The 22,640-nt window shown below is 44.7% G+C and overlaps 3 protein-coding genes across 3 annotated transcripts; 2 read left to right on the top strand and 1 right to left on the bottom strand.

Moving 5' to 3' along the window:
* The first annotated feature begins 10,655 nt into the window (after window positions 1-10,655).
* Window positions 10,656-11,036, top strand: LOC144497807 (histone H2B 7-like). Its single transcript, XM_078219243.1, has one exon. The coding sequence runs from the start codon at window positions 10,656-10,658 to the stop codon at window positions 11,034-11,036; it is 381 nt and encodes a 126-aa protein (XP_078075369.1).
* Window positions 11,037-12,298: 1,262 nt separating this feature from the next.
* On the top strand, window positions 12,299-12,709 carry LOC144497806 (histone H3-like). The gene has a single exon (XM_078219242.1). The coding sequence runs from the start codon at window positions 12,299-12,301 to the stop codon at window positions 12,707-12,709; it is 411 nt and encodes a 136-aa protein (XP_078075368.1).
* A 3,483-nt stretch (window positions 12,710-16,192) lies between these two features.
* LOC144497805 (histone H2A-like) lies at window positions 16,193-16,582 on the bottom strand. The gene has a single exon (XM_078219241.1). It carries the CDS (start codon window positions 16,580-16,582, stop codon window positions 16,193-16,195), a length of 390 nt encoding a protein of 129 aa, XP_078075367.1.
* Between the last annotated feature and the right edge of the window lie 6,058 nt (window positions 16,583-22,640).

Genomic DNA, 22,640 nt, shown 5'->3' with positions numbered 1-22,640 from the left:
CTGGTAAATCTTTTCGTACCCTCTCCAAAGCCTCCACATCCTTCTGGAAATGTGGCGATCAGAATTGAACACTATATTTCAAGTGCGGCCTGACTAAGATACTATAAAACTGCAACATGACTTGCCAATTTTTAAACTCAATGCCCCGGCTGATGAAGGCAAGCATGCCGTATGCCTCATTGACTACCTTCTCCACCTGCATTGCCACTTTCAGTGACCTGTGTACCTGTACACCCAGATCCCTTTGCCTATCAATACTCTTAAGGGTTCTGCCATTTACTGTATATTTCCTATCTGTATTAAACCTTTCAAAATGCATTACCTCACATTTGTTCGGATTAAACTCCATCTGCCATCTCTCCGCCCAAGTCTCTAATCAATCTATATCCTGCTGTATCCTTTGATGGTCCTCATCGCAATCCGCAAATCCACCAACCTTTGTGTCGTCCGCAAACTTACTAATCAAACCAGTTACATTTTCCTCCAAATCATTTATATATATTACAAACAGCAAAGGTCCCAGCACTGATCCCTGAGAACACCACTTGTCACAGCCCTCTATTCAGAAACGCACCCTTCCATTGCTACCCTCTGTCTTCTTTGACTGAATAAGAAGTCTCACAACACCAGGTTAAAGTCCAACAGGTTTATTTGGTAGCAAATAAACCTGTTGGACTTTAACCTGGTGTTGTGAGACTTCTTACTGTGCTTACCCCAGTCCAACGCCGGCATCTCCACATCATTCTTTGACTGAACCAATTTTGTTTCCATCTTGCCAGCTCACCTCTGATCCCATGTGACTTCACCTTCTGCACTAGTTTGCCGTGAGGGACCTTGTCAAAGGCCTTACTGAAGTCCATGTAGACAACATCCACTGCCCTACACTCATCAATCATCTTTGTCACTTCCTCGAAAAACTCGATCAAATTAGTGAGACAGGACCTTGCCTTCACAAAACCATGTTGCCTCTCACTAATACATCCACTTATTTCTAAGTGGGAATAAATTCTGCCTCAAAGAATCCTCTCCAATAATTTCCCTACCACTGATGTAAGGCTCACCAGCCTGTAATTACCTGGATTATTCTTGCTACCCTTCTTAAACAAAGGAACAACATTGGCTATTCTCCAATCCTCTGGGACCTCCCCTGTATGTGGAGATGCCGGCGTTGGACTGGGGTAAACACAGTAAGAGTTTTAGCAACACCAGGTTAAAGTCCAACAGGTTTATTTGGTAGCAAATGCCATTAGCTTTCGGAGACCTGCTCCTTCGTCAGATGGAGTGGATATCTGCAGATATCTGCAGAAGGGCACGGTAGCACAGTGGTTAGCACTGCTGCTTCACAGCTCCAGGGACCTGGGTTCGATTCCCGGCTTGGGTCACTGTCTGTGTGGAGTTTGCACATTCTCCTCATGTCTGCGTGGGTTTCCTCCGGGTGCTCCGGTTTCCAAAGATGTGTGGGTTAGGTTGATTGGCCATGCTAAAATTGCCCCTTAGTGTCCTGAGATGCGTAGATTAGCGGGTGAAATATGTAGGGATATGGGGGTAGGGCTTGGGTGGGATTGTGGTTGGTGCTGACTTGATGGGCCAAATGGCCTTTTTCTGCACTGTAGGGTTTCTATGATTCTATGATTCTATCTGCCCCCAATCTCCATTCTTCAGTTCCTGCCTAATATTGTTGTAATTAGCCTTCCCCCAGTTTAGCACCTTAACTTGAGAACTACACTTATCTTTATCCATTAGTACTTTAAAGCTTACTGAATTGTGGCCACTGTTTCCGAACTGTTCCCCTACTGAAACATCGACCACCTGGCCGGGCTCATTCCCCAATACCAGGTCCAGATAGTCCCCTTCCCTAGTTGGACTATCTACAAACTGTTTCAAGAAGCTTTCCTGGATGCTCCTTACAAACTCTGCCCCATCCATGCCCCGAGCACTAAGTGAGTCCCAGTCAATATAGGGGAAGTTAAAATCTCCCAACACAACAACCCTGTTACTTTTACATTTTGCCAAAATCTGCCTACACACCTGTTCCTCTATCTCCCACTGGCAGTTGGGTGGCCTATAATAAACCCCCAACATTAAGAACATAAGAAATAGGAGCAGGAGTAGGCCATCTGGCCCTTCGAGCCTGCCCCGCCATTCAATAAGATCATGGCTGATCTGAAGCGAATCAGTTCCACTTACCCGCCTGCTCCCCATAACCCCTAATTCCCTATTGATCAGAAAACTATCTACCCGTGATTTAAACATATTCAACGAGGAAGCCTCCACCACTTCAATGGGCAGAGAATTACAGAGATTCACTACCCTCTGAGAGAAGAAGTTCCCCCTCAACTCTGTTCTGAACCGGCCCCCCCTTATTTTGAGGCTGTGCCCACTAGTTCTGGTTTCCCTTCTAAGTGGAAAGAATCTCTCCACCTCTACCCTATCCAGCCCCTTCATTATCTTATATGTCTCTATAAGATCACCCCTCATCCTTCTAAACTCCAACGAGTACAGACCCAATCTGTTTAATCTCTCCTCATAAGCTACACCCCTCATCTCCGGTATCAACCTGGTGAACCTTCTCTGCACTCCCTCCAAGGCCAATATATCCTTTCGCAAATAAGGGGACCAAAACTGCACACAGTACTCCAGTTGCGGCCTCACCAGTGCCTTGTACAGTTGCAGCAAGACCTCCCTGCTTTTATATTCTATCCCCCTCGCGATAAAGGCCAACATTCCATTCGCCTTCTTGATCACCTGCTGCACCTGCAGACTGAGTTTTTGCGATTCGTGCACAAGGACCCCCAGGTCCCTCTGCACAGTCGCACGATGTAATTTTTCTCCATTTAAATAATATTCCAATTTACTATTATTTCTTCCAAAGTGGATAACCTCACATTTGCTAACGTTATATTCCATCTGCCAGATCCTCGCCCACTCGCTCAACCTATCCAAATCTCTCTGCAGAATATCCGCGTCCTCCACGCAATTCGCTTTCCCACTCACCTTCGTGTAGTCACATTGTGACTACACACTTCCTATTCTTGAGCTCTACCCATATTGCCTCACCGTATGATCCCTCCGAGGTGTCCTCTCGCAGTACAGCTGTTCTCCTTAATCAGTAGTGCAACTCCCCCACCCTTTTTACATCCCCCCATCCCGCCTGAAACATCTGTATCCTGGAATGTTAAGCTGCCAATCCTGTCCTTCCCTTAACTAAGTCTCTGTAATGGCAGGGTAAATGGTGGGGTTGAGGGGATAGGATCTGAGTGGGATTGTTGTTGGTGCAGGCTCGATGGAATGAATGACCCCCTTCTGCGCTGTCGGGATTCTACGATTCTGTCACCTCCATCATAAGCTTTCTCCAACTTTTACTTCAAAACCAATTCTGTTTGGCTCCCAGAACAAATCGCTCATTTGCCCCACAAACACACCCCAGCCTGGCAGTTTGTTGACTCTGAATCCTATGTCACGTTCATATCTGAGCTTAGTTTAAACCCCATTATATAATTTCCTGCTACTCTTTCAGTTCCTGCCTTCTTATTACCGTTGTCGAGAGGAATCCCCCTTCACATTTTTGCCAACTTGGTTCGTTGGTAGTAGCATGACGGAGCAACATAATTCAATACCATGGCAAAGGCATACAATGTAGAGCAAGATATCTGTGCAGTACTGAGGGAATGCTGCAATAGTGGCAATTTACAGTCGATGAAACATTAAACTGCGGTGTTTGTCTGAATACAAGTAATTCCATTTGAAAAACAAAAACAAGGGACTTGTCCTGGTGCCCCGATCAAAGATATCTCTAATTAATCATCAGTAAACAGATGATGTGAATCTGTGGAATCTTCCTGTGTGCAACTTGGTGGGTGTGGCTCACCCCAAAAAAGCACAAAAATAACTTTCATCCATTCCGAAGCTCTGTTGATGTGAAGGGGGTGATGTACATTAAAGTTCTTTCTTTTTACTTACTACATCATGACTTCCTCAAGATTATATTTTTATTTGTTTACAGAATGCATGTGATACCAGGACAGCCTCATTGTAATTGTCCACCCTTCTTAACTCTGAGGGTGCGATGAAAGGCTTTTTCCTTCAAATCTTTTGTTATTAAGTGGAGTTCTTTAAGTCCACTGTTATTTGTCATTTATATTAATGATTTGGATGAGAGTATAGGAGGCATGGTTAGTAAGTTTGCAGATGACACCAGGATTGGTGGCATCGTGGACAGTGAAGAAAGTTATCTCGAATTGCAATGGGATCTTGATCAATTGGGCCAGTGGGCTGATGAATGGCAGATGGAGGTTAAGTTAGATAATGGGAGGTGATGCATTTTGGTAGATTGAACCAGGGCAGGACTTACTCAGTTAATGGTAGGGCGTTGAGGAGAGTTACATAACAAAGAGTGCTAGGGATACAGATTCATAGCTCCTTGAAAGTGGAGTCACAGGTGGACAGAGTGGTGAAGAAGGCATTCAGCATGCTTGGTTTCATTTGTCAGAACATTGAAAACAGGAGTTGGGACGTCTTGCTGAAGTTGTACAAGACATTGGTAAGGCCACACTTGGAATACTGTGTACAGTTCTGGTTACCCTATTATAGAAAGGATATTATTAAACTAGAAAGAGTGCAGAAGAGACTTACGAGGATGCTATCAGGACTTGATGGTTTGAGTTATAAGGAGAGGCTGAATAGACTGGGACTTTTTTCTCTGGAGTGTAGGAGGCTGAGGGGTGACCTTATAGAGGTCTATAAAATAATGAGGGGCATAGATCAGCTAGATAGTCAACATTTTTCCCAAAGGTAGGGGGCATACGTTTAAGGTGAGAGGGGAGAGGTACAAAAGTGTCCAGTGGGGCAATTTTTTCACACAGAAGGTGGTGAGTGTCTGGAACAAGCTGCCAGAGGTAGTAGTAGATTTCTTATTTTGTCTTTTAGAAAGCATTAGACAGTTACATGGGTAAGATGGGTACAGAGGGATATGGGCCAAATGTGGGCAAATGGGACTAGCTTAGGTGTTTTTAAAAAATGGTGGCATGGACAAGTTGAGCCGAAGGGCCTGTTTCCATGCTGGAAACCTCTATGACTCTTGTGATGATGGGGTTCCCTTGTGAGTGTGAATTCAGGAATTCCAGAATTTTGAATGAGTTATGGTGAAAGATCAGTGGTATTTACCCAATCAGGCTGGTGAGAGGTTGTTTCCCCTTCCTTGTGGGAGAGTCTAGGGCATAATCCCAGAGTATGGGATCACCAATTGAAGACCGAGATGAGGAGGAATTTCTTCTCTCAGAGGGGAGTGAATCTGTGGAATTCTTTGCCGCAGAATGTGTAGAGGTTGGGTCAATGAGTCTGTTCAAGGCTGAGGTTGACAGATTTTTAATTAGTAAAGGAATCAAGGGTTATGATATAAGGCAGGAAAGTGGAGTTGAGAATTGTCACATCAGTTCAGTCATGATCTCATTGAACGGGGGAGCAGACTTGATGGACTGAATGGCCTACTTCTACACCTATTTCTTATGGTTGCCTTTCACCTTTGACGAAGTGACAAAGTGTGCAACTTTGAAGGGAACAGGGAAGTGCTGATATCCCCATAATATAATTGCTTTATCATATAGTATTGCCCAGGGATAGGAGAGAGGTGCTGTCTATCCCTTCGATAATACAGCCTGCAGCAGCAGTCTTGGAGCCTGGACTCTGTTCAGACTGAGTTGACTTTTTCCTGACAGTTTTCAGCTTCTTATGCTGCATCCACCCATGTTAATGGTGAGTATTCCATCACACCCTCGACAAGTGACTTGCAGAGACATTGGGGCGAATTTCCGTGGTGGAGTCAGAGCGGGCAAGGGGCGGACCATTGACCTCAGGCAGGATTTTCCGGTTTTGGAGAGAAAGCAGCCAGAAAATCCTGCCCTTAGTGGAGAATCTTTTTTAAATGATTATTTTTGTCCATGGGATGTGGGCATCACTGGCAGGGCCAGCATTAGTTTCCATTCCTAATTACTCTTGTGAAGATGCCTTCTCAAATCACTGTAGGCTATGCATTGTTAGGAAGGGAGTTCCAGAATTTTGACCGAGCAACAGTGAAGGAACGGCCAAGTGAGCCACTTATCAGAAAGTGTGCCCTTTCTGTCTGTGACCTTTCATCAAAACCAGAAAAGTTAGAGATGTGAAAGAGACAAACAGAAATCCCATGGGAGAGAAAAGCAATACCTCTTCAAGGTAAGCATCCCTAGGAGAGAAGGGACGGTGAATTAAACACTCATTGAAAAGCAAAATACTGTGAATGCTGGAAATCTGGAATAAGAACAGAAAATGCAAGAAAGAAATAATCTACAGGTTAGGCAGCATCTGTGGAGAAAGAAACAGAATTAACAAATTAACCTTTCATCAGAACTGGGGTAATTTAGAAATGTACTTGACACACGCAACCACATTGTCCAAACTATACCGATTTAAGCTTCAGTTCAGTGGTTGTCTCCATGATGTTGATTGAGTGGGAGTGGAAGAGAATGGGCCTTCCAGAAGATAGAAGATATGTGTGCGAGGATATTTGAAGCGTCAGGTATTTACAGTGAGGTGTTTCATTGTTGTGACTCGGCACATCACTTGTAGGGTATTTTGTCATTTTACTCAATATTGGGCAGCTATGTTTAAATCGTAATCACACATGATCTGGCATCCGTGTAAGAAGAGGCTGTTGTCACTGAATGAATCCTAGGGTGGCATGGTGGCACTTAGGGTGGCACATATGGTGACATGGTGGCACAGTGGTTAGCACTGCTGCCTCACAGCGCCAGGGATCCGGGTTCAATTCCCAGCTTGCGTCACTGTCCATGCGGAGTCTGCACGTTCTCTCCACGTCTGCGTGGGTTTCCTCCGGGTGCTCCGGTTTCCTCCCACAGTCTGAAAGACGTGCTGGTTAGGGTGCATTCGCCGTGCTAAATTCTCCCTCAGCGTACCCGAACAGGCGTCGGAGTGTGGCGACTAGGGGATTTTCACAGTAACTTCAATGCAGTGTTAATGCAAGCCGACTTGTGACGAATAAATAAACTTTAAACTTTAACTTTATCGCCGACCCAAAAATTTATAACAGGCATCAAGGATCTTTATCATATAAAGAACAGGGGAAAGAACTTGCCATCCAATGAACTAAAATACTAAAGAGTCGTGAATGAAGCCCAGTTCATCACTCAAACCAGCCTCCCACCCATTAACACTGACTACACTTCCAGCTGCCTCGGAAAAACAGCCAGCATGATTAAGGACCACATATACCCCGGACATTCTCTCTTCCACCTTCTTCCGTCGGGAAAAAAATACAAAAGTCTGAGGACACGTACCAACCGACTCAAGAACCGCTTCTCCCCTGCTGCTGTCAGACTTTTGATTGGATTTACCTGGCATTAAGTTGATCTTTCTCTACACCCTAGCTATGACTGTAACACTACATTCTGCACTCTCTCATTTCCTTCTCTACGAACGGTATGTTTTGTCTGTATAGCGCGCAAGAAACAATACTTTTCACTGTATACTATTACATGCGACAATAATAAATCAAATCAAATCAAATTTACATCTACATTCCACCCTTTGATATTTTACCAATAGTCCAGGTGCAACACTGGCCAAAACTTCAGTAATTCAGATACTGGAGAATCTGTGGAAGGTCACCACCTGTCACCTCAGCAGACTATAAGTATCCCACTCGACCATGGTATCCAGGCTAAAATATTGAAACAGATTTATTTACAGATATAAAATGACACAGAAACCAAAAGTTTTACAAACACCACAACATAACAACCAATCATGTACTTTATTGCTAATGTGTTGAGCATTTAACAACTTTAGAAACAAATTCTTGGAAAATAGGGCAGATTCAATTAGGACTTGTCTGCAAGAAAGAGCAGATCCACCCTGTACCTTCTATCTTTAAGTAACATACATGAAGACTTTTAATCATTTTTCACTCAACATGAAATGATCTTCCTCTTAACTCATTTCTGAACAAAAGCCATCTAAGCACAAAGCGACTTCCTCCCGTCTTCCACTTTGAAACCTAATTTAAAAAAAGAACATTCTCGTTTTTTTGCACTCAATTTAAAATCACATAAAATAAAGGTAGACACACTTGTTTTCATAAAGTTTCAAGGCTCTGATAAGGATAAAGAGAGAGAGAGAGAGAGAGAAATAGTTGAGTCATGTTGCTCTGTCATGGTATGAGCAGTTTTGAGCAGCTGGTCTTTTGCTGCCCATCACGCCTTTATCAAAATAAAGAGAAGTTGCGATGAAGAGAGGGTGATTGGAGGCTGATGATGGGAATAGGACCATCGAGCAAATAATGTACCTCACTATTAATAAGGAAGAAAATAGAGGCCTTTGAATGTGGATGTTAAGGGATGTGTTTAAAATTTAATATGCAGGCTACAAGACTAACAGAGATGTTTGAATTTGCTAGAGCAAAACAATCTCTAAAAAGTGACACCCAGAAAAGAAAATGCCAGCATTTTGGTTGTTTGCTCTGTGCTACAGAGATCTCTTCTCGCTGGCAATGTGGAGGGCATTTGAAAGATGGGTCGATTTTGATGTAGTTGTTAGAACAGAACGTTAATCTTACTCTACAGCTAATGTTAGATGCTAGTTCTATTTATTACGTTGTCAAGAATTCATAACAATCAATTTCATCCGAAGTGTTAGGTTGACATCTAGAGTTCAACATTGACCATTCTGGCTAGGCCCGTTCTCTCTCACCCAGTTTATCATTCAACTTTGGACAACAAATATTGGCTGGCTTTCTGGTGAGATTGGAAGCATTGAGTATCTGACAGAGGAGCTCAGTCCTGTGCACTCCTCATCTACACTTTCCAGTCATAGTGCTGGATGGTGATTGGCAATGATATCTGGCCCCCAGCACCCCTCACTATGGTAGCTAATTTGAGCCACAATATCAAGCTGGAGGCATTAAGTCAATATAGATTGGGCGGCACGGTAGCACAGTGGTTAGCACTGCTGCCTTACAGCTCCAGGGACCTGGGTTCAATTCCTGGCTTGGGTCACTGTGTGTGTGGAGTTTGCATGTTTTCCCCATGTCTGTGTGGGTGTTCTCTGGGTGCTCCTGTTTCCTCCCACAGTCCAAAGATGTACAGGTTAGGTGCATTGGCCATGCTAAATTGCTCTTTAATGTCCTCGGATGCATAGATCAGAGGATTAGTGGGTAAAGATATGGGGTTATGGGCCTAGGTGGGATTGTTGTCGGTGCAGGCTCGATTCTGCACTGTAGGGATTCTATGATCTTAAATTGACTTCTTCTTACCAAAAGAATTCTCCTATTCAATAAATAAATTTGCTGAGCTATTGGAGTAAGAGATAGCAACACCTCCCATCCAGGGAAATCCTACAGGGATATGCTGGCAGTGAGGAATATTCACTCATTGCCAAAGCACACCGCTTCAATTTTCCAACATGTGCATGCAGGGTTGATGCTCCTTATAATTTTGTCTTTTAAAAAGCATTTAGTCAGTTACATGGTTAAGATGGGTATAGAGGGATATGGGCCAAATGCGGGCAACTGGGACTAGCTTAGGGGTAAAAACAGGGCATCATGGTCAAGTTGGGCTGAAGGGCCTGTTTCAATGCTGTAAACCTCTATGACTCTATAGCCAGCAAATAGGAACGTTGAGGTTTTTTCAGACATTTGAAGGGATTAGAAATTGGGTTGATTCTAATCAAAGTACGTTTCATACTTTGCCGATGTCTCAGTCATGCTGCCCCCCTAACAGCACCATCGGCGTAGCTGCACCTCACGGACTGCAGTGGTTCAGGAAGGTGACTCACTGCCACCTTCTCAAGGGGCAATTAGGGATGGGCAGTAAGTGCTGAGGTAGCCAGCGACTTCCATATCCGGCAAAAGAAGGAAAAAGAAAACAAATAAATGACCATTCACCTGATAAAGGGCAGCAACATTGCACATTCTCCCCGTGTCTGCATGGGTTTTCTCCAGGTGCTCCGGTTTACTCCCAAAATCCAAAACATGTGCTGGTTAGGGGGATTGGCCATACTAAATTGTCCCTTGGTGTCCAAAAGTGTGCCGATGGATTGGCCATGCTAAAGTGTCTCTTGCTGTGGGATAGACACAAAAACAGGAAAATGCTGGAAAATCTCAGCGGGGCTGACAACATCTGCGGAGAGAGAAAATGCAGCCTCCCATTGTTTCTGTTTTTGCTTCAGATTCCAGCAATTGCAGTATTTTGCCTTTATCCATCTGCAGGTTAGGTGGATTGGTCATGCCCCTTGGTATCAGGTGATTAGCAGGGTAAATACATGGAGTTAAGGGTGGGATTGTTGTCGGTGCAGACTCGATGGGCCAAATGGCCTGCTTCTGCACTGCAGGCATTCTATGATTCAGTTTTCACCAGCAGACTGTGTCACTTTGTGGCGCCAAGAAGTACTTTTCCCGTGCAGTGCTGGTGGGTGTCTGGCAGTGTGCGGCTCTGATTGGCTGATTGGCGCCCATTGTTGCCATCACAGAAAGGATACTCTCGGATTTGGCGCTCTGGTCCAATAGGAATCTGCCGCTCGCTGATTCCTCATTTGCATACGAGGAGCTATTAATTCAGGCGCCCAAGGGTAGCGTGTCCACCACGGCTTATTCTTCAGCTCAATCGGCGATGCCTGAAGCGGCGGCAAAGGGTATGGCTCCCAAGAAGGGGCTGAAGAAAGCAGCCACCAAGAGGCGCGCCAAGGGCGAGAAGAAGCGTAAGAAGAGCCGCAAGGAGAGCTACAGCATCTACATCTACAAGGTGCTGAAGCAGGTCCACCCGGACACCGGTATCTCTTCCTCTGCCATGAGCGTCATCAACTCGTTCGTCAACGACATCTTCGATCGGATCGCCTGCGAGGCCTCCCGCCTCATCCGCTACAGCAAGCGGCAGACCATCTCCTCTCGGGAGATCCAGACCACCGTCCGCCTTTTGCTGCCCGGCGAGTTGGCGAAACACGCCGTCTCCGAGGGCACCAAGGCGGTCACCAAGTACACCAGCTGCAAATAACGAGCGCCTCTGGACGAAGACAGACCGCGCTCAAAAAAAACCTCAAAGGCTCTTTTCAGAGCCACTCAAGATATCCAGAAAGGGACCTATTCCTCCGTTGTTCGAAAATGAATTTGAAATATGGACAGTACCTCTAAAAAACATTTAATGATTTCCCACTTCAGCTGTGCGTGACTTGCTCCCCACCCCCTGGCTTAATTTTAAAATTAGTTTTACCAACGCTTTGTCTCTGAACAATCAAATCTGATGTTTTAGTAATTAATGGTATCTTCGTTCACTGAAATTAGATTGTGGTTTCTGATTCAATGCAGTTGAATATCCAACATTAGTCGCTATACTGTTTTCTACAAGAAAAAAGGTTTAGAATTGGGGAAGGGGAGATCGAAAATGAAATAAACTACACAGGCCTGCTTAATGATTTCGGCATTTTATTTGTGCTTCAATGTTTCAGCAAGGGGGGCGGTTTAATTGATTCCCTGATCACTGTCTTGGCGTCCCGGGAAGACCCCATAGAGCAGTCTTCTGTGTTACCAAATGAAATCCGACAAAAATACTGGATCTCTTTCCTAATCTTTACACATAGTTTTACAGTCATGGGCAGTGAGTGAGGTCACTGGCGGGTATGTGTACTTTGGAGCCACGTTCCTGCTGTGCCACAATGCGTTGGTTGACACCATTTCCATTTGAGTTTGTGTTTCCTTTGCTCAAACCTAACCTGGCACATTACCCGTGGAAAACTTTCCTTCCCACGCAGCTAACATTTGCATGGATTACCACTATAAAACTGGCACAATAAACGCAGGAATCTAAAATTATAGACAGAAAAAACTGCGGGGAGAGAGTTATTGTGTCGAGTCCAATGTGAATCTCTCTCTCTTCATAAATGCTGACAGACCTGTTGAGATTTCCCAGCACTTTTGTGTTTTCTTAAATTGAATTGTGCGAGAAGTAATGGTTCAACGGTCAGCGGTCACGATTCAGGGTCCACAACGATAGTAGTAAGGGTTATTGCTCGGTCCCACTGGCCATTCTGGTGAAGGAGCGCATTTGTTTCCCGCCACAGTTGGTTTTCCCGCCTTTTTTGCCTCCACGGTTGAGTCTTCGAGCGGATGGAAAGGAGCGCCAATCGGACGCAGGGATCAGATTCGAGCTTCCAACCAATCAGGAGGCGTCGACTGGCCGCCGGCTCTATAAAAGGAGCCGCTCAGCGGCTGTTCCTCACAGAACACCGACAGAATCGTGGAAAGACAAAGTGAAGGGAAATGGCCAGGACCAAACAAACAGCCCGCAAGTCCACCGGGGGCAAAGCCCCCCGCAAGCAGCTGGCTACCAAGGCGGCTCGCAAGAGCGCCCCGGCGACTGGCGGCGTGAAGAAGCCTCACCGATACCGCCCCGGCACTGTGGCCTTGCGGGAGATCCGCCGCTACCAGAAGTCCACTGAGCTGTTGATTCGCAAACTGCCCTTCCAGCGCCTGGTGCGGGAGATCGCCCAGGATTTCAAGACCGACTTACGCTTCCAGAGCTCGGCCGTCATGGCCCTGCAGGAGGCCAGTGAGGCTTACCTGGTGGGGCTCTTCGAGGACACCAACCTGTGCGCCATTCACGCCAAGCGGGTCACCATCATGCCGAAGGACATTCACCTGGCCCGGCGCATCCGTGGGGAGCGCGCTTGAATCTGATAGCTGCATAGAAATAACGAAACCAAAGGCTCTTTTCAGAGCCACCAAATAATTCTGGTCGAAGGAAGCTTATACTGGAAAGGACTTGATGTTTACAGAACGGCTGTGGTACAAATTTAGCAGGTCTTAAATGGAAAATGGTGTACCTTTCTCGGGAATGTATTTGCAATAAACAAATTAATCCAAATTGCCATTGTTTACAGAATACCCAAAATGAAACGTTTCATGGCACTACAGGAATTTTCAGCTTTCCCCCTTTTGTGTTAACAGAAAAATGTGAAATATTAAAGTGCTGAAATCATGGGAATTGCACCTGAAAATTAGCTTTTCCTTCCAATCCCCGTGTTTTCCCGTAAACGAGGACAAATGCTTTTTTGTACCTAATCTGAACACCGAACAGGGCCATTCAGTCCATCGAACCTGTGATGGCTTCCCTGAGAAGCAATTTACCGATAGCCACCACAAACACCCACCCCCATCCCAGACACAGCATTTCAATCCACATCCCTGCACGTTCCTCTTCAGATATTTAGAAAATGTGGAAACGAATACGCAGAGGAAGAGGCCACTGCCCATCGTGTCTGACTCTTGAATGCAATGGCAAGCTTTCTGTGATGAGGTGACCAGAACTACACATAATAAAGTTGTGACCTAACTAATGTTTTATATAGTTCCAGCATAACTTCTCTGCTCTTATATTCGATTTCTAATACATTAAAAGATTCCATCTGCCTTCTTAAACATATAAAACATTAAAAAAAACAATTTATTGCTGATGTTGGAAATCCTATTTATTCAGGATGCTCAGGGGGCCGAGATAGGGGAGATGTTGAGAGGTTGTTTCCCCTTGTGGAAGAGTCTAGGACAAGAGCATCATCAGGGAGTCGCCCATTGAAGACTGATGAGGAGGAATTTCTTCTCTAAGAGGGGAGTGAATCTGGAGTTCTTTCCCGCAGAGGGCTGTACAGGCTGGGTAATAAAATATGTTCGAGGCTGAGATAGACGGATTTTTAATAAGTAAGGAAATCGATTATGGGGATAAGGCGGGAAAGTGGAGTTTTGGATTATCACATCAGAACAGCCATGATCTCATTAAATGGCAAAGCAGCCTCTATGGGCCGAATGGCCTACTTCTGCTCCAACATTGTCTCCAACAGATCAAGATTTCTACGAGTTTATGAGTGGGTGGGATATCTTAGCATTTTGAATACCTGCTGAAATTAGTTTAACAACTTGTAAGTGCAATTTTGACCTTTCAAACCACATCAACAGAGCAAAATAAAACTGAGTGCAGGTTTACATCACCTTGACGGATTGTTTCAGCAATCTGCACAAAAATGGGCAAAACTGCAAAAAAACCCACATACGTAACAATAAGATTTTTGTTGTTGCAAATTTCTGGAAAATGCGCCTTAATTAGTCTTACTCAAAAAATTTAGCCTTTGACTTTGTGACAACATTTTGAAATCAGTTTGGCTTTTTATACCCTGCAGTTGCCCCATTTGTCTCCCACCGGTATCCTGAGTTTAAAAATAATAACTAAATGCTTTCAAACCCTTTTCCGCTGTTTCCCCACTTTGTGACACATGGAAACGCCCTTTTGTCTGCCTTGTGCGGCAGGCAAATAAAAATAAAACGGGCAATGCTGTAAAAATCTTAAGTCAGATACCATTTCTCAAGAGAAACTGAGAAAGAAATATATAGTGCGGAGGAAAAGAGGATCGAATGCAGATTAGGCTAAACGTTTCCCAAAAATTTCCTGGATAGGAATTAGTCACAAGGAATCATAATCACAATACATTTATAATGTGTCGTGAAATGAAAATGTACCTGGGCGATTTCAAATGGGTGGAATTTTTTTTAGACTTCAGAAGCGGGTAGAAGTTTATTTCTTTCCTCTATTTACCTTTCATTGTCTTCAAAACTCTGGATCAGTTGAGTGCATTTGTACATCGCCGAAGTGACCATAAGACCATTAGACATCGGAGCAGAATTAGGCCACTCGGCCCATCGAGTCTGCTCCGCCATTCAATCATGGCTGATTTTGTTCTCGTCCCCATTCTTCTGCCTTTTCCCCATAACCCCTGATCCCCTTATTAATCAAGAACCTATCCATCTCTGTCTTAAAGACACTCAATGACCTGGCCTCCACAGCCTTCTGCGGCAAAGAGTTCCACAGATTCACCACTCTCTGGCTGAAGAAATTCCTCCTCATCTCTGTTTTAAAGGATCGTCCCTTTAGCCTGAGGTTGTGCCCTCTGGTTCTAGTTTTTCCTCCTAGTGGAAACATCCTCTCCACGTTCACTCTATCCAGACCTCACAGTATCCTGTAAGTTTCAATAAGATCCCCCCTCATCCTTCTAAACTCCAACGAGTACAGACCCAGAGTCTTCAACCGTTCCTCATACAAGCTCTTCATTCCAGGGATCATTCTTGTGAACCTCCTCTGGACCCTTTCCAATGCCAGCACATCCTTCCTTAGATACGGGGCCCAAAACCGCTCACAATACTCCAAATGGGGACCTCGGGGCGTTTAAGAACACGGACAATACATAATTAAAGAGGAAAAAAAACGAATGACTGCTTCGAAAGTATAGAAATTAAAGGGTGGAACGCTTTCCTGAACGAAGTAATTATGCCGCCACAAACCGCGGAGATCTCGCATTCAAGTTTCATCTTTTAAAATTATTAACCTTCCCTCCTCCTCTCACGAAAGGACATCTTACCCCAATCAAAAGAGGACGATGGCCAGTGACCCTGGCGTTTTGGAAATGGATAACCTTTTAGAACTGTTTTTGGCAGGAAGTGAGCCGCTTGTTCCTTCCCTTCCCATGTACTTCTTGGTTATAAAGAAAACGCAACTTTTTAGTGTTGCGGTGCCGTCAGTGTCTTATTTTTCTCGTCTTTCCTGTTTTTAGTCGCTGAACTTGCCTTTCCCTCATCAACTGGACCCACAGCTATGCACCGATAGGAGACACAGTGGACACTCTCCCTTCCCTTCGACAGAAAAGGGTCAAAGACTCACCAACCCCAACAAAATTAACACAGAAAATACATGCATCACCTCTTCAAATGAACTTGTTTAAAAGGACAAGAAACCGAGACAATTCTTTTGAAGTAATCGATCTTTAATATTCTTGATCACAAAGCCAAACATTCCTGTTCTTTGCAACTAGTGGACACACTGCACTGTCCAGTCGAATTGTCTTTGAAAAAGGATTGTCCAATGTAGATATTGGTTTTGTTTGTTTGCAACAGGTCGGTCATTTTTCCTCGAGTATTTTCCTCAAAAAAAGTGAAGTGCGAAAAAGTTCAAACGAAAAGCAGATTCCAGTTTGGAAAAAAGTTTAAAAGATTTAAAGTAAGTCCCTCTTAGAATTAAAATTCCCCAATGGCCATTTGGATCAAACTCTTTCAGAAAAGAGGTGAATGGCTCTGAAAAGAGCCTTTTGTCGTTTTTGAATCATCTATAGTCCTTCAGGCGTACACCTTGCTGGGGTGGCCGGTTTTCTTGGGCAGCAGCACGGCCTGGATATTGGGCAGGACGCCGCCCTGAGCGATGGTGACACCTCCCAGCAGTTTGTTGAGCTCTTCGTCGTTGCGGATGGCGAGCTGCAGGTGGCGGGGGATGATGCGGGTCTTCTTGTTGTCCCGGGCCGCATTGCCAGCCAGCTCAAGGATCTCGGCGGTCAGGTACTCGAGCACAGCGGCCAAGTAGACGGGCGCCCCAGCGCCCACCCGCTCGGCATAGTGGCCCTTCCGCAGCAGCCGGTGAATACGGCCCACCGGGAACTGGAGACCAGCTCTGGAGGAGCGAGTCTTGGCCTTAGCGCGCCCTTTGCCTCCAGTTTTACCGCGACCCGACATGTTCCTGCAACTTCGTTCCTTCAACTTCAAACCTTCACAACCCTTCAATGAGCCCGCGGCTCCTCGCTTCTCCTTTTATACCTTTCGGCAGGATAAACACCCCGTTATTTCTCATTGGTTGGTGAAGTCCTTTGTTTCTGATTGGACGTCGATTCAGGAGGACAATTGGGAATACTCCGAGCGCTTAGCCAATGGAAATCGGCGCCGGCTCCACCCTCAATTAGCATAATCGTGGCAGCAACAGCCCTCTCCAGGTATCATTTTGATTTGATTTGATTTAATATTAAGGGGATGGGATGCGGAAGCAGTTTTGTCACTGGGCTCGCAATGCTCTTGGAGACCCGGGTTCGAATCCCTCCAAGGCAGAAATTTGAATTTAATAAACATCTGCACTTAAAACTGATGCACATCTGATGATCGTGTAACTATTGTCGATTGCTATAAAAGCCCATCTGGCTCACTAATGTCCTTTAGTAGCAGAGTGGTTAACACTGCTGCCTCACAGCACCAAGTTGGATTTCTGGCTTGGATTATTGTCTGTGTGGAGTCTGCACGTTCTCCCCGCCCCTGCGTGGGTTTGCTCCGGTTTCCTCCCACAGTCTGAAAGGTTAGGTGCATTGGCAATGTTAGATTCTCCCTCAGTGTACCCAAGCAGGGTGCTGGAGTGTGGTGACTGGGGGATTTTCACAGTAACTTCATTGCAGTGTTAATGTAAGCCTGCTTGTGACACTCATATTAATAAACTTTAAAAAAAATCTTTAACTTTAAAACTTAGGGAAGGAAATCTGCCGTCCTTACCTGACATTCCTACATGTGACTCCAGACCCACAGCAATGTGGTTAACTCTTAAGTGCCTCTGAAACTCAGTTGAAGAGCAATTAAGGGATGGGCAATAAATGCTGACTCAGCTGGCGACACCCATGAATAAAGAAAAATTATCGTCACATGTACCGAGATACAGTGAAAAGTATTGTTTTGCGTGCTATCATAGCTCACAAAGAGTCACAACTCTCCGGCACCATCCTGGCACATGGATGTGATCAATCCACAATTCATCAGTAACACATGAACAGTAACACATTCCCATTCTTTCTCCACTCCCTGGGACTGGCAATGTGCAGGAAGCATTTTGAATTGGGTTTGTTGAGGGACTGAATGTGGATTTCTCTCTCTCTCTCCCTCCCTCCCTTGCTGTCTCTCCATATTCTGGCCTGTGAGAAACAGACTGAGAGAGAGAGATGGAAAAGAGAGGATGTTGAGGGAAATATTGAGTTGGGGTGAGGCGATGTATTAAGTGTAGCCACAACCATTATGGAACAGCGTTTGGGATCTTGCTGTGCAGTGCCATTTTTAAAACATGAATGTCCTGATGTCTGAATGTAAATGATTATAGAGCTGTGCAAATGCAGAAAAGGCCCTTTGGTCCATTGAGTCTGCACTGACAATATCTACCACTAATTAGAGTGGTGCGGTGGCACAGTGGTTGGCACTGCTGCCTCACAGTGCCAGGGACCCGGGTTCAATTCCTGGCTTGGGTCATTGTCTGTGTGGAGTTTGCACATTCTCCCCGTGTCTGCGTGGGTTTCCTCCAGGTGCTCCGGTTTCCTCCCACAGTCCAAAGATGTGCGGGTTAGGTGGATTGGCCATGTAAAATTGACCCTTAGTGTCAGGGGGACTAGCTAGAGAAAATGTATGAGGTTATGGGGATAGGACCTGGATGAGATTGTGGTCAGTCTGGGCTCGATGGGCTGAATGGCCTCTTTCCGCACTACTGTGATTCTATGATTCTATGATTCTAAAGGTGTGCTAATCCCATAGACCAGTGAGCAAAATGATACTTCCAAACCCAAATCTAGTTTGTCAAAAAAAAGCAAAATGCTATATTTTTCATTCATTCATGGGACATGAGCATTGCTGGCTGCCCAGCATTTATTGTCCATCCCTAGTTTCCCTTGAACCTGGATGGCATGCTAGGTCATTTCAGAGGGCGGTTAAGAGTCAACCACATTGCTGTGGCTCAGGAGTCACATGTCGGCCAGACTGAGTAAGGACAGCAGATTTCCTTCCCTAAAGGGCGTTAGTGAACCAGATGGGTTTTTCTGACAATCGACAATGGTTTCATGGTCACCAGTAGATTCTTAATTCCAGAAACCTGAAATAAAAACAGTAAAAAAGCATTGAATGAAGAGGATTGAATAAAATGCTACATCACCCTCCATACATTCCGACAGGTTGTCAGAATGAGGTGTCAACTAATGTGATGTGTGCAATTCTGGGAACCAGCCTTTAGGAAGGATGTGAAGGTGTTAGAGATGTTGCAGAAAAAGACACACCCGCTGCACTAACCTCATTGATCATCCTTGCCACTTGCTAAATTCTCCACAGTGTACCCGAACAAGCGCCGGAGTGTGGCAACTCGGGGATTTTCACAGTAACTTCATTGCAGTGTTAATGTAAGCCTATTTGTGACACTAATAAATACACTTTAAACTTTAGTAATTGAAGAATAATGATGGGTAGTGCCCCAGAAATATGAGTTCACATGCCATCTTCAGAGATATGTACACATCACCCCCTCCAGCTCTCATTGTTCCTGCATCAACTTTAAAACTGAATGGTTTTATTTGAAAATACGGCAATTGTGGTATAGTGATAATGTCAGTGGCTGTCTATTCCAGAGGTCCAGTCTCTGGGGTCATCACGGCAGCTGGTGGAATTTAAATTCAATCATTCAACCTCGAATTGAAAATTAGTCTGTTTAACGGTGACCATGAAACTATCATCAGCTGTTGTAAAACCATCTGGTTCATTGATGTCCTTTAGGGAAGGAAATCAACCGTCCTTACCCGGTCTGGCCTACATGTGACTCCAGAGCCACAGCAATGTGGTTGACTCTCAAATGCCCTCCAAGGGCAACTAGGGATGGGCAATAAATGCTGACCAGCCGGCGGTGTCCGTCTCCCACGAAAGAATAAAAAAAACATTCTGGGTTACTAGTGGAGTGACAATACCACTCCACCAATGTTGCACCAATATAACCTGTGCTATACCTGCTTCCCGAGAGGAAATGTTTGTTCTGCTAATCTGCCGTCCTTACCCGGTCTGGCCTAAAAGTGACTCCAGAGCCACAGTAATGTGGTTGACTTTCAACTGCCCTCTGAAATGGCCGAGAGAGGCACTCAGTTCAAATGCAATTAAGGATGGGCATCAAATAGAATCATAGATCCCTACAGTGCAGAAGGAAACCATTCGGCCCATCGAGTCTGCACCGATCACAATCCCACCCAGGCTCTATTCCTATAACCCCACATATTTATCCTGCTAATCACCCTCCGCCCCCCCCCCCCCTCCCCACCCCCGACCCCGGCACTACAGGGCAATTCATTATAGCCAATCCACCTAACCTGCACATCTTTGGACTGTGGGAGGAAACCGGAGCACCCGGAGGAAACCCACGCAGACATGGGGAGAATGTGCAAACTCCACACAGACAGTGACCTGATCTTGGCCAATTGCCAGAGATGCACACATTCCCCGATTAATAAAGGGGAAAAGATACTGCCTCGACTCATTCTTCTGACCAAAATGTCATTGTTAAAACTCAATTGTCCATTTCAGCAGTTTATGTCCTCCTAGTATCTAAATACTGCAGAGGAGTCAAATTTGAAATAAAAACTGTGGAGTTGTCAGAGCAGAAACCCCAAAGTATGTTATGAAGCCTGAATAGATCCGTTTAAGGTGTTTCACTCCATGTGTGATTTTATCAACACATTAGGAAGCTTTTATTAAAAAAAAACCCTTTATTTAACAATACCATTTAATGATATCAAATGAACTAGTTTAGCTTTTAACAATTAAAATACTTTAACATGACAGGGTACGATTCTTAACTGCTAATCTATCTCTATTATTTCCAATTTAAGCAAGATTCCTCATAGACTTAAACTCCTCTTCAATACCAGTTAGCAAACAACACAGGCTTACATGTTTTTACTTGTTAACAGTCCAAGTGCCTTTGAACACCTTTGGAAAGAGAGAGAGAGAGAGACCTGTCTTATAACAGTCCCAAACAGCAACCTGCAGAGAGAGATCGAGAGAGACAGAGAGTCAGCAGCCTCGAGGGACAGAGAGAGAGAGAGAGAGAGACTAAGAGAGAGTAAGACACCTCTTGCTTCTTTCAGAAACCACCTGTTTAAAAATAAAAGAGAACTGTGTGCTTTCCCTGAAAACTTAGCCCCGCTCATTCACATGTTTCCGCCTCTGTCGATCAACATTATCAAATTCCTACTCCGAAACTCCAGGGAAAAAAAAAACTCACATTAAAACAAATATATCCGCAGCTAAAATCGATAATTAGCCTGCATTCGTAGCATGTGAGCTGCCTGGTGCAGACAAATCGGCACCGTGTAAACCGAGCTGAATTTTAATCATACCACTCACAAGAAACATGACATATATACGTTTATTAAAGGCACAGTTCATCACAAAACAGAAAATGCTGCATTTGTTCAGCTGGTCTGAGATAAACAGTCAAGAGAGAAACAGAGTTAATCCTAGTCTGTAATCTTTAATCAGGATGGAGGTTTTCCTGGCATTTGGTGTTAGACTTTGCAATGCTTTTAACACCTTGCTGTGTTTTATGCACTTTGAAATTATGCCCCGTTTACCCACGTCCAGGTCATTGATATGCTTGAAGAATGTCATGGTCTCAATACCAATGCCTGAGTAATATGTTTGTGTGCTTCCCTCCAGTCTGAAATATATAATGGAGTCATAGAATTGTTATGGTGCAGAAGGAGGCCATTCAGCCCATTGTGCCTCCACCGATTCTCCATCATGACTTACTGCCATCCCCCTGCATCTTCCCTGTACCCCAGCACATTGTTTCCATTCAAATAATCATCTAACACCCCTATGAACGCCTCGATTGAACCTGCCTCCACCACACTTTCAGGCAGTGCATTCCAACCCCAACAACTCGCTGTGGGAAAAAGTTTTTTCTCACATCACATTTGTTTCTTTTGGAAATCCCTTTAAATCTGTGCCCTCTCATTCTCGATCCTTTTACAAATGGGAACGGTTTCTCCCCGTCTACTCTGTCCAGCCCCCTCATGATTTTGAACATCTCTATCAAATCTCCTCTTTGCCTGTTGCTCTCAAAGAAGAACAGTCCCAATATAGAATCATAGAAACCCTACAGTACAGAAAGAGGCCATTCGGCCCATCGAGCCCGCACCGACCACAATCCCACCCAGGCCCTACCCCCATATCCCTACATATTTTACCCGCTAATCCCTCTAATCTACACATCCCAGGACACTAAGGGGCAATTTTAGCATGGCCAATCAACCTAACCCGCACATCTTTGGACTCTAATATCTCTAATCTCTCCTCATAACTGAAGTTTCTCATCCCTGGAATCATTCTTGTAAACCTCTTATGCACGCCCTCCAATTTCTTCACATCCTTCCTATAGTGTGGTGCCTAGAACTGTACACAATATTCCTGCTAATATCTGCCATTATTTGATTTTCCAAATTTGCTCTTCTTTCAGTGTTGGGGCCTTTGCTGTTTGTGGTTTATCAAAGTGATTTAGAGTTGACAGTAGGAGCGTTGATCAGAAAGTTCATGGATGATATGAAAATTGGTAGGGTAGTGAGGAGGATAGCCTTAGATTACAGGAGGATAAAGGTGGGCTGGTCTGATGGGCTGATCAGTGGGAAATGAAATTCAATCTAGATAAGTGTGAGGTGATGCACTTGGGTAGGACAAACAAGGAAGAGGGTATACATGATAAACGGCAAGACTCGGGAAGCACTGAGATGAGATAGAGAACCTCATGCACTGGTGCAATGACAATAATCTCGCCCTCAATGTCAACAAAATGAAGGAGATAGTCATTGACTTCAGGAAGCGCAGCAACCTGTTGACTTCAATGAGGATGAAGTAAAAATGGTCAAGAGCTTCAGGTTTCTAAGGTATCCCTTTGGAAGATAATGTCAAAATTATAATCGTAGGAACTAAAAACCTGACATGTCAGGTTTTTAGTTCCTGTGAT

The sequence above is a fragment of the Mustelus asterias genome, chromosome 8, assembly GCF_964213995.1.
Source record: "Mustelus asterias chromosome 8, sMusAst1.hap1.1, whole genome shotgun sequence".
NCBI lineage: Eukaryota > Metazoa > Chordata > Chondrichthyes > Carcharhiniformes > Triakidae > Mustelus > Mustelus asterias.
Note: the sequence above shows the minus strand (reverse complement) of the source record. Positions and strands in the feature narration are given on the sequence as shown.